The 14,832-nt window shown below is 67.2% G+C and overlaps 2 protein-coding genes across 2 annotated transcripts; both read right to left on the reverse strand.

The window, feature by feature from the left end:
• Positions 1 to 1,802: 1,802 nt before the first annotated feature.
• On the reverse strand, positions 1,803 to 5,498 carry LOC129401852 (olfactory receptor 2G2-like). The gene is made up of 3 exons (XM_055124760.1): positions 4,584 to 5,498; positions 2,043 to 2,180; positions 1,803 to 1,937 (listed from the first exon to the last, which is right to left on the reverse strand). The coding sequence occupies exons 1-3, from the start codon at positions 5,496 to 5,498 to the stop codon at positions 1,803 to 1,805; spliced, it is 1,188 nt and encodes a 395-aa protein (XP_054980735.1).
• Positions 5,499 to 9,555: 4,057 nt separating this feature from the next.
• On the reverse strand, positions 9,556 to 13,961 carry LOC101539604 (putative olfactory receptor 2W6). The gene is made up of 4 exons (XM_055124761.1): positions 13,853 to 13,961; positions 13,685 to 13,745; positions 11,904 to 11,982; positions 9,556 to 10,557 (listed from the first exon to the last, which is right to left on the reverse strand). Exons 1-4 carry the CDS (start codon positions 13,959 to 13,961, stop codon positions 9,556 to 9,558), a joined length of 1,251 nt encoding a protein of 416 aa, XP_054980736.1.
• Between the last annotated feature and the right edge of the window lie 871 nt (positions 13,962 to 14,832).

The raw sequence follows: 14,832 nt of genomic DNA on the forward strand, positions 1-14,832 counted from the left end.
TCTTCCTCAGTGGACGCTGGGGGCACCTCAGCACTCACGGCCTCTCCACCAGCCCTGCTCTTTGCAGGAGTCACTGCCCAGGTTGGGAAGGAAAGAAGAAAGGCAGGGGAGCATGCATGGAACCTTCTGGAGCCGAGGGCACTCAGAGAAGCCCAAGAGCACAAGCCCTGGGAGGGGTCTCAGCCCCTCCCCACACCCACAGGTCACTGTCTCGGAGGTGGGTGAGATGCTACGAGCCCCCACTGCCCCCTCCTGCCCAACCTCTCTTCTACATGGGGGCTCAGATGGTTCCCTGGAGGGGCTCTGCTTGGCGCGGCCCCTCCTACTGCCAGGGAGCCCCCGGCTGCCACGGGACTGAGGAGGAAACGGCCCCAGACCAGGCGGACGGGGACAGGGCAGGGTCCAGGCAGAGCCCCTGGAACTGTGTCTCAGAGGAGGGCTGGACGCGGGCAGCAGGAGAGGGGCAGCGGGAATGGGGGGTCAGTCTCTCCCCTGGGGAAGACCCCACACAAACCTCAAGGTGAACCCAGCTCGTACCCGGACCCACAGCTCACACTGGGAGCCCAGCTCGTACACAGACGCACAAACCACACTGTGAATCCAGCTTGTACCCAGACACACAAACCACACTGGGAGCCCAGCTCGTACCCGGACACACAACCCTTAGCCCGAGACTCCCATTCATGCCCCAGACCCACCCCTCGTCTGAGAGGAGACAGACCCTCAGGTGCAGCTTACAGGAAACGCCAGGGGGGTTCTCAGCGGTGGTGTGTGACCAGGCCTAGGGCCGCAGCAGCTGTCTTGGGGACGGGAGAGAGAACTAGTGCCCAGGAGAGGACGGGCTCTCGGGGCCCGGGCAGGAAGTGCCCGAGCAGGCCGAGGGCCCGGCGGCCTCCCTGTGAACTACACGTGCTTGCTGCAGGGCTCTCTAAGAAGGGCTGGTCAGCGGCAGCTGTGGACGTGTGCCGGAGGGGGAGACGTGTGCCGGGGGTGGGGGGGGATCGTGTGTGGGGGAGGGGCGGCATGCCTGAGACTCACGCGTGCTGGCCCGTGGCAGTCAGGGTGCTCCGCAGTCACTGTGGTCCCGGGCTCGGGGCGGGGACATTGCAGGTTCGAGGGGGCTTCCCTGGGGCCCGAGGGGGCAGCCCCTCGTCTGCGGGCGCCTCTTGCCTGGCCAGAGCCCGTGGGTGGCGCCTGTCGAATAAGGGTGAGTTCTTGAGGCTGTCTTCGAGGTGACAGAGCGGCCGGGCCCAGGGCCAGCCTGCGTCACACGTGGCCCCCGCACTGCCCGCCCCTGCCCGGGTGGCCCTGGCACCCGGGGCACTGCTTAGGGGCCACCAGCCTGGGGCCGGGATGTGGGCGGGGGCAGGTGGCCCCACGCGCCCGCTGACCCCGGGCTCCCTCCGCAGGCCCAGCAGGACGGAGATGAGACGCTGGCCGGGTCCTGGCCTGCCCCTTCACCTGCCCCTTCACCCGCCCGGAGCCCCAGCAGGCGCTGTGGCCAGGGAGGCGCCACACTCAGGGTCTCTGCCGCCCGGTGCCTCAGGAGCTCAGGCAACGCGGACGCCTGGCTCTGGAACGACGTGGGCGCATAACGGAAAATAGGTGTGTGAGTCCTGAAGACCCAGCGGTAATTCCTCGTTGCCGTATTCCCACCGGGGCTCACCAGGTGGCGCCTTCTCAGCCAGTCGGTCTCCTGTGCCCCTGCGCAGTGCGGGCGTGTGACAGGAGGGAGTGTTTCCTCCCCACCTGCTGGTTCTGGGCCGGCGGGTTCTTCTCTCGCCTGAGGGCACCGTCACACCCTAGGGTGGCACGGACACCGCGCGGCCAGGCAGGGCAGGGGAGCCCAGAGCACGCGTGGCCAAGCGCAGGCCGGGGTGAAGGAGTGCCGGGTCCACCCCGGGCACTGCCGTCTGGGACGGTCTAAAGAGAGTTTTCTGAGAGACAGACCTCGAGGGAAGAGGCACGGCAGGAGCCCGGGACAGCCCCACGCGCCCAGGACCACCTGCCACCCGAGAGCCCCTTGCTGTGTGGGGAGGCACGGAGGGCTTCCCGGGGAAAGAGGCAGAGGGGGTGTGAGCAGGGGTGGGGCTGGGAGCAGCTCCGGTAGGAGGGGGCGGAGGCTTTAAGGAGCTGTGGCTGGCTGGAGCGTGTCCAAGGACGTGGACAGCCCCCCGACCCTGAAGCCCAAGAGGGCGAGCCTGAGAGCCGGCTTGGCCTGTCTGCTAGGCGGGTCTCGCCAGGAGGAGGGAGCACAGCTGACTGAGTCCCCGGAGGGGGACTGGCTCCCCCGCTCTCCTCTGTGGGAGTCCTGGGGCTCGTTAAAATGTCCAGGACAGGCCCGGGTCTCCTGACGCTGCAGTGAGCGCGTCTTGGCACGGCCCCCAGCCGGCCAATTAAACCTTCCCGTTACCCGCTGGCCCCGGCCCGGAGCTGTCGGAAATGCACTTGTGGTTCCAGATGCTCAGAGGCGCCCCCCCAACCCCCCCGGGAGGGAGCCCTGCGGGCAACGGTCCCCCAAGTCCCGGGGGCTGTGACCCAGTGCCAAGTGAGCACGGGGGGTGGTGGTGATGGGGTGGGGGCTGGAGCAATAGCACAGTGGGGAGGGTGTTTGCCTTGCACATGGCCGACCCGGGTTCGATTCCCAGCACCCCATAGCATCTGCAAGCACTGCCAGGAGTGACTCCTGAGTGCAGAGCCAGGAGCAACCCCTGTGCATCGCCGGGTGTGACCCAAAAAAGCAAAAACCAAAACCCCAGGCGAGCCAGGGACGGATGGGTGCAAAGAGCCCCGCAGCGGGGCAGATGAGGACTCCGCCCCCTCTCTCCTCCGACCCCCCACGCCTCAGACCCCCCACGCCTCAGACCCCCCACGCCTCATTTGTCGTTAGAGGCAGACACCTGCCGGTACTCAGAGTGCGTCTCCCCTCTCCCTCGGTCAACTCTCTGAGCGTGGGGAGCGGCCGTGTCCGGATTCCACAGTCTCCCCTCCCCGCCCCTGCCCTGGGCCAGAGCCCGGTACCTGGCTCAGGGGCTTCACGCGTCCCGTTTCCAGCCCAGCAGACCCCAGCAGCCCCCGCCGCCAGGCAAAGGCCCTGGCTTGTCAGCTGCCCCCGCACAGGCAGACGCAGGATCTCCCGCCTCCGGCTGGAGGGACCCGCACGAGGTCAGCAGCTGAATCCAAACAGAGTAACAAGGCACCACGCGGCCAGCCCTCGAGAGGAACTTGATGGAGCTTGTGTTTGAGGGGCTGGAGGACAGTGCAGGGGAGGCGCCTGCCTTGCACACGGCCCGCCCACAAGGTTCCCGCGCAGAGAGCCAGGCGCAAGCCCTGGGCACTGCTGGGAGTGGCCCTAAGACAGAACCAAAAATCAGCTGGGAACCCCAGTTCCCTCACTGGCACCGAATTCTACTGTGGAGGGGCAAGTCGGCTTGTCCCTGAGAGGGGGGCTCCCGGGGGCTGGACACTCAGGAGGGCGCGGCTGCTTTGTTCCGCCTCAACGCCTCAGCAGTGCCCCCGCCCCCTTGCAGGGGCTGCCAAGGGGGCACAGGGGGACTGGTCAGTGAGTCTCGGCCAGCGGCCAGCTGCGAGAATGCTGCAGTGTCGTGCCCTGCGGACCACACGGTGCCAGGCACCAAACCCAGCTGGCCCGCGTGCTGCCCAGTAACAGCGTCTCTGCGGGAGAAAGGACAGCAAGTGCCCACGGCCGGGGAGGGCAGTGCCCGGCTGTGTGTAAGGGACAGAGTCCAGCTGTGTGTGAGGGCAGTGCCCGGCTATGTGTAAGGGGCAGAGTCCAGCTGTGTGTGAGGGCAGTGCCCGCCCCTGTGTAAGGGGCAGTGCCCGGCCATGTGTGGAGGGCAGCGGCCAGAGGCTGGGACAGCGGGTCACCCTGGCACCTCGCCGAGTCCCCATGGGGGAAGAGGCCCTGGATGACGGGGGCAGGGGCCTGTGTGCTCCACAGGGTGGGAAGGGTGGGCAGGGGGCCGTGAGGCCAGGCGGCGAGCAAGACCCAAACTCAGGAGCGTGGTTCAGGCTGTGTGGAGGACGTTTAATGGTCAGTGGGGTGCAGGAGCGAGACCTCCCGGGGACGTCGGGACAGAGTCGGGACAGAGTCGGGACAGAGTCGGGACCGCCCCGCATGCAGACGTCAACACTGACCCTGTCACAACCTACCTGCTGCTGAGGGGGCACCCGGCAGGCCCGGTCCAGGGGGAAAGGCCAGTCCAGAGGCCGTTGTGTGTGTGTGTGTGTGTGTGTGTGTGTGTGTGTGTGTGTGTGGCCACAGCGGCCCGGCCGGCCTGGATACTGGACACTCCTCATCTAAGACTCGAACCCGGGGTCGTGCTGGCTACTCAAACTCCCAGAAAATCCACGGCACAGGCAGCCCGCGAGGGGGCTGGGGGCTGTGGGTGTCAGCAGGGTGTCGGCAGGGTCGTCCTGAATGAGGGCAACCAACCAGCAGCTTCTGGAGGCCCCCATACAGTCCCGCACACAGCCGGACACAGCTGCCTCTGCCTGGGGTCAGGGCTCACGCTGCCTCCCGGGACCCTGGAGACCATCCCCGCCCATCAGCAAACCCTCGCCAGCACCTTCCGGAGCCCGGCCTTCACCTCCTGATTCCGCAGGGTGTAGATGAGCGGGTTGAGCACGGGCGTCACCACCGTGTAGAACAGCGACACGAACTTGCCCTGGTCCTTGGACCTGCTCTGGGCCGGCTGCAGGTACATGAAGATGATGGTCCCATAGAAGATGACGACCACCGAGAGGTGCGAGGAGCAGGTGCCGAACGCCTTCCTGCGGCCCGAGGCCGACCGGATCCTCAGCACCGCCCGGGCAATGCAGCCGTAGGAACCCAGAATGAAGGACACGGGCAGCACCAGGAAGAGGACGCTGGCCACGAAGAGCTCGGCCTGGTTGAAGGTGGTGTCCACGCAGGCCAGCTTGATGAGCACGGGCACCTCGCAGAAGAAGTGGTCCACGCGGCGGTGGCCACAGAAGGGCAGCTGCAGGGTGAGCGTGGACTGCACGAGGGTGGTGGCCACGCCGCTGAGCCACGCCGTGGACGCCAGCAGGCGGCAGAGCCGGGGGTGCATGACGAGGGCGTAGTGCAGGGGCCGGCACACGGCCACGTAGCGGTCGTAGGACATGACGGCCAGCAGGACGCACTCGGTGGAGCCCAGCGCCAGGGACACGTAGAGCTGCACCGCGCAGCCTCCGTAGGAGATGGACTTGTCGGGGCCGCCCAGGTTGACCAGCAGCTGGGGCACGACGCTGCTGGTGAAGCACAGGTCCAGCAGCGAGAGGTGGGCGAGGAAGAAGTACATGGGCGTGTGCAGCCGGGCATCCAGCCGCGACACCAGGATGATGGCCGCGTTGCCCAGGAGGGTCGCCATGTACAGGAGGAAGACGAGCCCGAAGAGGACCAGCTCTAGCTGGGGCCGGTCGGAGAAGCCCACCAGGATGAAGCCCGGGGGGCCGCTGGCATTGGTGCCCGGCATAGCATCACGGGGAGGGGCGGGCCGTGCCCCGAGCCCGAGGTCAGGGCCGGGCAGGGAGATGGGCTGGGCTGTGGGGAGGAGCGGCCGAGACCCGCCTGAGTCCCAGGCCCCCTCCCCCCTCAGGCTGGCTCTGTGTGGCCGGGGGAGTCCGGAGGTGGCCCGGCCGGGCTCAGGGGCAGAGAGCAGCCCCGGGGAGGGGCAGAGGCAGGGGCAGCCTCTAGGCACTGCTTCCTCGGTGGACGCTGGGCAGCATCTCTTGGCTCCTCCCCGCGGCTGCCGAGGGCCGGGCCACTCACAGTCAGTGTCTGTTGTCACCGAGGGGCAGGCGCAGGGAGACCCCTGTGCTCCTCGGGGTCGGCCCTGTGAGGCTGGCTGATCCCTGCTCCACTACTGAGGCATGCTTGGTGCTCTCGCCCCAGACGACAGAGTACCAGCGGTGGGTGTGTTTTCCTACATTCACCCATGCAAAGGAAACCACTCAGAGGCCAGATGTCTTCCCTCTGGCACTGTGGAATGCAAGTTCTTAAAAACCAGACTACCGGGCGGCAGTAACAGAGAAAGACATTATAAAATTTTTTAAATTCTTAAAAGTGGGGCTGGAGCGATAGCACAGCGGGTAGGGCATTTGCCTTGCACGCGGCCGACACGAGTTCGACTCCCAGCATCCCATATGGTCCCCTGAGCACCACCAGGAGTGATTCCTGAGTGCATGAGCCAGGAGTAACCCCTGTGCATCGCCGGGTGTGACCCAAAAAGTCAAAAAAAAAATTCTTAAAAGTAAAAATATACCTCTAGGGGCTGGAGTGATAGCACAGCAGGTAGGGCGTTTACCTTGCATGCGGCCGACCTGGGTTCGATTTCCAGCATCTCATATGGTCCCCTGACCATCGCCAGGAGTAATTCCTGAGTGCAGAGCCAGGAGTAACCCCTGTGCATTGCCTGGTGTGACCCAAAAAGCAATATATATATATATATATATATATATGTATATATATATATATATATATAAAACCTCAGAGTGAAATGAATTAAGAAGTTATCCCTGAAGAATTAGAAAAGATTCAGAAGTATGTGTATGTGTATCAAATCAGTCATCTAATTTCTTATCCAGAGAAGGAAAAGCACAAAAACTTCTCATTTTAGTGAAAGAGTGGAGTGAGATAGGACGTGGAAGGCAGAATCAGAAATAGCAAGATCAGAACTGCAGAGGAGAGTCGGATCGAAGGACGCCTCGTGGGCCAGTGACTGCTGCCCTCGTGAGGGCAGGGCAGAGACCCAGGGCAGTGCTCGGCCTCAGACGGGGAGGGTCCCGGCCCCTCAGCTGGACCCCATACAGTGCCGGCCCTCCCCGGCCAGTCTCTGCTCAGTTTCCCCCACTGGAAAGAAAGGAGGAACACAGACCTGTGTGTGGACCCGGGTGAGCCGCGGCCAGCTCGGGGCGGCCCGGCCAGTGCCTGCGGGGGCAGCGAGGGCAGAGTGTCCTGGGCCCCCCGGCTGGTCTCGGGGACTTCCTTCCCAGACGTCGCCTCTACATGGTGGAGACAGGGGCCAGCCGGAGGCTCTGTCGGTGCCGGGGGCACAGGGACGTTTATCGGGGCTTGGCGGTTCCCCGGTGCTGTGCTCTACAGCAGAACCCGCCCCGGGGACGCCGTGCCCCCGGGAACGCTTGTTAGACACGAAGCGGCCGAGCACGCAAGGCGCCCTGGGGCCACAGGTTTCCTGTCACTCACGGGGGTGACCGTCTCCCGCCCGCCTCTCCGCCCCCTCACGATGATTCTCCCCGGACTCCGGCAAGCCCCAGAGCTCCACTCTGAGTGCAGGCCACACTGACGTGTGTTAGCCCGTTAACCCCTGGCTGGCTGGCACAGGGGCGCGACACCCGTAGCCCCCCTTAGCCAGCTCCCCGCCCCCACCCCAACCTTCACCACTGCGCAGGAGTGCAGAGGAGGCCCAAGCCCGAGGGGTGTACGGAGACTCTTGCGACCCCCCCCACCGCATTTCTCACCTTCACCCACTCCCCAGCCCCTCCCCCAAATGGCAGAACGTTTGAGAACTGAGGGTCCCTCCCTTGCACCCAGGCAGGGGCAGGCCTGGGAAGCTCTGGACTGAAGCTCGAGTCCTGCCCTGGGCCCCAGGACTGACGAGGTGGGCCTTGTGCGCAGGGCGGGGGCTGGCACACCTGAGCCGGGTCATGGTGAACTCTGGCTGCCCACACCTGCAATGTGCGGTTTTTTTCCGAGCACTGAGGCCGAGTTCTCTGAACACGGGCTAGGTGAAATGAAAAGGCTGTGTTCCCCGGGTGGGCGGCCCTCCAGCGGGGTCTGCGAGGGTCTTCGACCCCTCCCCCCGGCCCTGGGAGAAGCAACAGCAGCTCGTCCGCGCCTCCCCTTCTCAGTCTTCAGAACCAAACAGTGCCAGACTAACGCCAGCACCAGCCGCTCCCACTCATGGTCTGTGTCACCCTGACTCCTTCTCCTGCGTATTTCCCTTCCACCCTGCCCGGATGACTCGTTAAAAAAACAACGACGGGTCTGGAGTGGCTGGACAGCGGCCTCGTACGCGGCCGTCCCGGCTGGATCCCGGCTCTACGTACGGCCCCCCGAGCCCTGCCAGGAGTGATCCGAGCGCAGAGCCAGCACCAAGTCCCAAGCACAACCAGATGTGGCCCCCAAACAAAATAAAGATAGAGAACAATCGCATACGGCCACATAGTGTTTCGACCAGTGCATCCAACCCGCCCAACGCGGAAAGTTTCAGAATCAGTGTTCTTGGGATATTGCAAACCGATTTGCCGAGTGAGTTGGGTATTTAATTATACGCAGAGAAAAGGACTCAAATGGGACCAAAGACCACACTTACCCAGGGGGTGGGATTGCCATGGTCTCAGACATCACATCAGAGCCAGAGGAATCGGGAAAGCTGTAAGCAGATTTAATTTAATGAAAATAAAAGTGTGCAGCAAAGACAGGGAGCAGAGAGTGAGCCACGGGACCGGGAGCAACATCGGGGTCACGGGCGACCCGAGGCCGGTCTCCACACAGACACGTGGAGACGTGCACAGAGAACGGCCACCCTGCGGGCATTCCCACCGAGGCCGATCTCCCAGGCAGGCGCCCTCACAGAGGACAGACGCAGAGACCAAGCGGGCGGGCCGGGAGGTCCAGAAGTGCCACTCGGAGCCCACATCAATCGGTCCTCGGGGGCCCCTGGGACGTGGCTGCTCCCCACCAAAGCAGAGAGAGGAGCGTGGAGGGCAGGCGGGCGAGGAGGGCCTGGGCGAGAGGCTGCGCCCACCCAGAACCCCCGGCCCTGTGTCAGCATCCCGACCGCTGCGTGTGGAGTGTCCTGTGCCCAGTGGCAGACGGGCAGAGACGCGTGCAGGGCAGCGAGGCCCCGTGGCACACGCGGCACCTTGTCTCTGCCCCAGCACCTGCCGGGCCAGGACTTCTGTGCAGACTCATGCAGGGGCGTGTTTTCAGGCGTGCAGGGAGGAGAGGCCGGAGGGGGTGCCCGAGGCTCCGGCAGAGAGCTCTGCTTGCTGCCCTCCCGGCCTCCAGGAAGGAAGCTCCCGCCGCCCAACACATGCCGACGCTCCAGAGAACCTCTGGCCTGCTGTGCACGTGGACGCGGTGTGTGCCCAGAGCAGGGCTGCCGTCCTGGGGGGGCGGCTCGGGGAGGGGCCAAGGGGCCTGGGCACCCCTCTCTCCTCAGGGACACAGAACCTGACTGGACAGCGGCTGCCAGCCGGGCTCAGGAGCTCACGCAGGTGAGGAGCCACTCAGGGGTGGACGCTGGCCTCTGCCTTCTTACTGAGACCCAGAGCCCGCGGCCCCGCGGGGCTTCCCACAGCCCCGGCCCCCGGCAGTGGACACCTCGGCAGCGGCCTGCCCCGCCGTCCCCCGAGCTCTGAGGGGACTCCTGCAGACAGCACCCAGGGGGGACCGGAGACGGGTGCGGGGACAGGGGTGGCCCTGCGCAGTGGCCGCTCCCCGCCCCCATGGCTACCTCTGTGCTGGGGCGGGCGGCGTGCTCCAATGGGCTTCTCTGCGTGAGCTTCTCACTTTCCTCGCGGGGGCTGCTCCCAGGGGCCACAAGCCCGGGGCCACATGCTCCTCAGGCCCTTCCCCAGGAACAGCCTCCGCAGGGCGCCTTTGGCGTCTTTGTTCCTCAAGGTGTAGATGAGAGGGTTGATCACGGGGGGCACGAGGTTGTAGAAGAGGGCCACGAACCGGTCCACGTGCTTGGACACGGCCCCCTTGGGCTTGATGTACATGTAGATGAGGGTGGTGTAGAAGAGCGCCACCACGGCGAGGTGGGACCCGCAGGTCCCCAAGGCCTTCCTGCGGCCCTCGGCCGACCTCATGGCCACCACGGCCCAGCCGATGCAGCCGTAGGAGCCCACGATGAAGAGCAAGGGCAGGACGATGAGGATCACGCACTCGACAAAGATGACCCGGCGGTAGGCGCGCACGTCCCCGCAGACCAGCTGCAGCGTGGGCACCGACTCGCAGTAGAAGTGGTGGATGCGGACGTGGCCGCAGCGGGGCAGCGACAGCCCGTAGGCTGTGTGTGCCAGCGAGTTCCCGAAGCCCAGCGCCCAGGAGGCCCCGGCCAGGGAGCAGCAGAGCTGTGGGGGCACCAGCTGGGCGTAGTGCAGCGGCTGGCAGATGGCCACGTAGCGGTCGAAGGCCATCACGGCCAGCAGCACGCACTCGGTGCCGCCCAGGCCCAGCGTGGCGAAGAACTGCAGGGCGCAGCCCACCAGGCTGATGGACCTGTCGGGGGCCCGCAGGTGCACGAGCATCTGGGGTGCGATGGTGGTCATGTGGCAGAGGTCCACCACGGACAGGTGGGTGAGGAAGAAGTACATGGGTGTGTGCAGCCGGGCGTCCAGCCGCGCCACCAGCACGATGGCGCCGTTGCCCAGGACCGTCAGCACGTAGAAGACGGAGACCACGAACAGGAGGGCGGCCTCCAGCCGGGGCTGGTCAGAGAAGCCCACCAGGATGAAGGCGGCCCCCACGCTGGCGTTGGGCGTCTCCATCGGCCGGCGGCTGGTCTGCGGCAGACGCCCGGGGGTCGTCCTGGGGAGTCTCACCTGGACGCCCAGAGGATCACCGTGTGCCTGCCCGGGCGGGGGGGGCGCTGCCCTCAGAGCCCCGCCAGGCAGCAGCCCGTACCCCCCGTCTGCCCGGCTGGCTTCTCCCACCTGTGGTCTTCTGCCCCGCAGAGCGAGGGCGGCGGAAGCCCCCGGCGCCTGTGCCTCAGTGCCCCGGAGACCTGCAGTGGGGAAGCAGGGCGGCTGTTACTCTGCTGCTGGCGCGGCCGTGACTTTGCTCTCGGAGATGCGCTGGCTCCGACGACGACGGTGTCAGCGGCACGCCTGTGCTCTGGGCACGGAGCCAGGCCGGCCTCCCACCCCCCCCGAGGCACTGCCGCAGTCCCCCTCGAGCGTTTCTAGAAGGTTCCCCGCGACTGGCAGACATGGCTGGCCCAGCCCCTCCCAGGCTCTGCGTCCCCTGAGGGGGCCCCTGCCAAGGGCTGTGTGGGGGGCCGCGGGGGGCCGTGGCAGCATGGCGGAAGCGCCCGGCTCAGCGCAGACCCTCCTCTGGCGCCGTCACTGTGCACGCCCAGCGCCAGCACGCCCGGCTGTGCCCCCGGAAACTCAGGCAGGGCGGGGGCTCTGCTCTCTCCGCGGAGAAGGCGCCCTCGCCCGGCCTGCAGGGGTCCTGAGCGGGTGGGGAGGGCTCTGGGGGCAGGTCTGGGGACTCACACGACACCAAGGGCTCCCCCTGCAGAGACGTCCCCTGCGGGCGTCTGGCGGGCTGTGCCGAGGAGAGGGAAGGGCGGCCTGACCCAGCCCGTCCCGGCTCCACACCCTCGGCCGCCCGGGGCGAGGCTCCCTGAGACCAGCAGCAGCAGCGGCGCGGGGAAGGGCCGTCCCCAGCCCGGGCTCCTTTCGTGACTCGCCAACGCGCCTCTCTGCTCCCAGAGCCTTTTCTTTTCAGAGGGGCCTAGTCCCACTTTTGGACTTTGGGCTGCCCCAACCATGCTCGCGCTGACTCCTGGCTCGGTGCTCAGGGTCACTCTTGCTGGGACTGGGAGCCATACGGGGCGGGGGGGGGGCGGCTGCAGATCAAACCCGCGTCACCTGCTGCCCTGGGGACCGGCCGCCCCACACGCTGCTGGGGAAGGGCCTTGACCCTTGCTGGCCTCACGCTCCGCAAGCCGGGGGAGCCTGAACACCACGGAAGGCCAAACTCATCTCGGAACGTGAGAAACGAACACTTGAAACAATCATGTGAGCCCGCGGGCACCGCACTGCAGCCCTTCCCGTGCCCCGGGGCCTAGGGGCCAGCAGCGGGCACTGCAGAGTGGGACACTCCTGACGGTGCCCGGACTCACCAGCGGCGTGGGCGGGCGGAGCAGCAGCCGGACCAGCAGCCCAGCACGGCAGCGCGGCGGCGGCTGCCCGGACAGACACCTGGGGGCATATAGGGCCACGGGGCGAGGGCGGCGCCCGCCCGCCCGCACAACCCTCCCCAGCTCCCTCCTGGAGGCGAAGTGCTCCCGAGGGACCTCAAACCTCCCCCGGGGCTCATTAGGGCCTGGAGCGCAGGTTCAGAGGCCAGGGGCGGGCGGGAGAGCAAGGCGCCGACCCCAGGGCCTCGGCGTTTGCGGAGGGAGGGGGCGCCTGCAGGGCCCAGCAGGCGGCTCCTGAGGGCGGAGACGCGCGATCGCCCCCGTCTGGCGGGATGAGGCAAAGCAAGAGGGTTTGCGAAGGCTCGCCACCAGGGAGGGTCTCCAGACCGTGCAGGGCTGAGTCACTCCCACACGCGTGTTCCTGCTGTGTGCGGGATGTACGGCGCGAGCTCTGGCAGACTCACGCCTGCACGGGCCGACTCCCTGATCTGATGCCAGCGTGTCGGGGAGGGGGTCTGGGTCTGCTGGTGGCGAGGACGTCGTCTCCCGCGGGGGCAGTTCCTGACACGCCAGGAGACCCCCGCCCGCAATGCTGTGGAACCAGGGTGGGGGAGGAAGCGGGCGAGGGTGAGCGGCCCCGTTAGGGGCGAGAAGGAGCTGGGGGCGGGGGCGGGGGCGGGGCGGAACCCCCGAGTGGGAATCACGTCTCAGTCCTCATGGCAGACCCAGGTGGCAGTCACGGGACGGGGGCGGGGATCCTTCCTCAGGGACCGGCCGTGCACACTCGGGGACGGCCCCTCACGCTGTCCCGCCGCTGGGATCCGCTCGGGCCTGAGACAGGCTGTCAGCTGCGGGGGCCTCGTCACTCAGTGCTCCACCGGGGGCTGGTCGCCATGACCAGGCCCGGCCCCCCGCTGTTTCCTGAGTGATTCTGTGGCATGCAGGGAGCATCACACAGAGAGACAGGAGAATGTCCCCGAGTGGCGGTGCCCCCTGCTGCCCCCGCTGAGCCGAGCCCGTGCCCGCTCAGCACCCGGACACAGCTGACGGGACACAGCTGCTCCCGGAGAGGAGGCTGCGGGCCACCCGGGCTGGGCCTTCGGGGGCGAGCAGAGCAGGCAGGGTGGGGCTGTGCCGCTGCCCCACAGTCCGAGGGGGAAGGGGCGGTTGGGGCCGCACAGCCTGAGCCCAGGGGCCCTGGTGGGCCGGGAGCCCAGCGAGGACCAATTACCGGGCGCCGGGCTGCCACCTCGGGTGAGAGCTGGCAGCGAGTCAGGTGCCCCCTGGGGAAGCCGCCCGCGGGCAGCCGGGGCCAGGCCTGGGGATTAATCTCTGTGTCCCCCGGGGCCGCAGACGTGGGCCCTCAGCTGGGTCGGAGCAGATAAGCAGGGACAGGAAGGGACGTGACTGTGACTCTCGCTGTGGCCTGGAGACCGTCAGACCCTCAGAGCCCGGCTGGTGGGAGGAGTTGGCAGCCAAGGTCCGGGGACTCCACTGCGGGGGCTGTGCGAGGGTCCCTGGGCCCGGAGGGTAAGGGCTGTGGGGGCTGTGCGAGGGTCCCTGGGCCCTGAGGGTAAGGGCTGCGGCTGAGAGGCAAGAGCCGTCACCAGGGCGGTGGCTGGTGGGACCCTGGAACGGAGGCACCTTGGGGAGTCACCCCCGACCTGTCCCACACAGACCCCCAGTCATGCAGCTCATGTCTGAGCAGGGTCGTCTCCCCCCCTCCCTCCTCTGGAACCTGCCCCTCGTTCACCAGAGCCCACCCGCCCGGCAGCCCCTCCCCTGCTGTCACGCCGTGAGGCCCACCCATGTGCAGGGCCTGTGCTGCAGCGGGGACACGTGTCATTCGGCTCACGCCTTCCCCGGCGTTTGCCCGAGACCTGGCAGACGAGCTGTCAGGACAGGGGTGGGAGCAGGTGAGGGGGCCTCACGGAGCCTCTGGGGCGCCTCAGGCATCAGGCCCGAAGAGCCGGGGGTCTGCCCAGTCAGCGCCCGGGGGCGCTCGCTCACGTCCTGATGGCGAGTTTGACTCCCTGTCATGACCAGAGGAAGAGGCTGGTGGGTGCTGTCCGGCCTCGGGTGACGAGGGGCTGAGCAGGGGGCTCTGCGGGGCTGCGTGTGGGCAGGCTCAGGGAGGCAGGTGTGGGGCAGGGGGCAGTGGGTGCGGGCGGGCTTCAGTAGGGCGCAGGAGGGAGGCCGGGTGGTCCCGGGGGCCGGACCACGGCCCAAGGCTGATGTGTGCCGCCGGGGCTGATGCCTAGAGGGGCTGGTCTCTGCAGCGCCCGCGGGGGCAGGGGCACTGGCCAACGAGTCCTCATTCATCGGGACGGAGGGGGGCGCAGTGCCTGGCTGGTTCTCGGTGTCCGGCCGCTGAAGCCTCACCCTGCCCCGCAGACCCTGTCCTGCTCACACCGGCGTGAGGCTCCTGCAGGCACGACCCCTTCACCCACCCGGGCTTCATTCCAGCAGGAGAACCGCGGCTTCGAGGTGAGGAACGGGGAGGGTTGGGGGGGTGTGCAGCCGCCTGCGGTGCTTGGTCCTGAGCCCAGCCTCTCCCCCAGGTGCTTGACTCCCCCGCCCAGCACAGGCCTCAGGTGGCCCCGATTTCTGCCCCAACATGCCGCTGGGACGTGCCCCTTCTCGCCGCCTGCTCCGGGGGCGCTGGTGCCCTCGTTCCGTGTGTGGAGGTGCAGCTGGGCCTCTCCGAGGCCTGACTCTGGGAGAATGGTCCTTCTCGGGCGCGGGGCCGAGCGGGTCAGGGCGGGGCGGGGCTGGGTCTCCGCGGCGGAGTCAGCCTGCAGCAGCCGTGCTCTCTGCTCTGGTGATGACGGGGCGGCTGCCCTGGGCGCACATAGCAGAGCTTCCCGGGTGAGCCGGGTCCGAGAGCTGGGTGGGAGCTCAGAGCCGGCGG

This window comes from Sorex araneus, chromosome 2, assembly GCF_027595985.1.
Source record: "Sorex araneus isolate mSorAra2 chromosome 2, mSorAra2.pri, whole genome shotgun sequence".
NCBI lineage: Eukaryota > Metazoa > Chordata > Mammalia > Eulipotyphla > Soricidae > Sorex > Sorex araneus.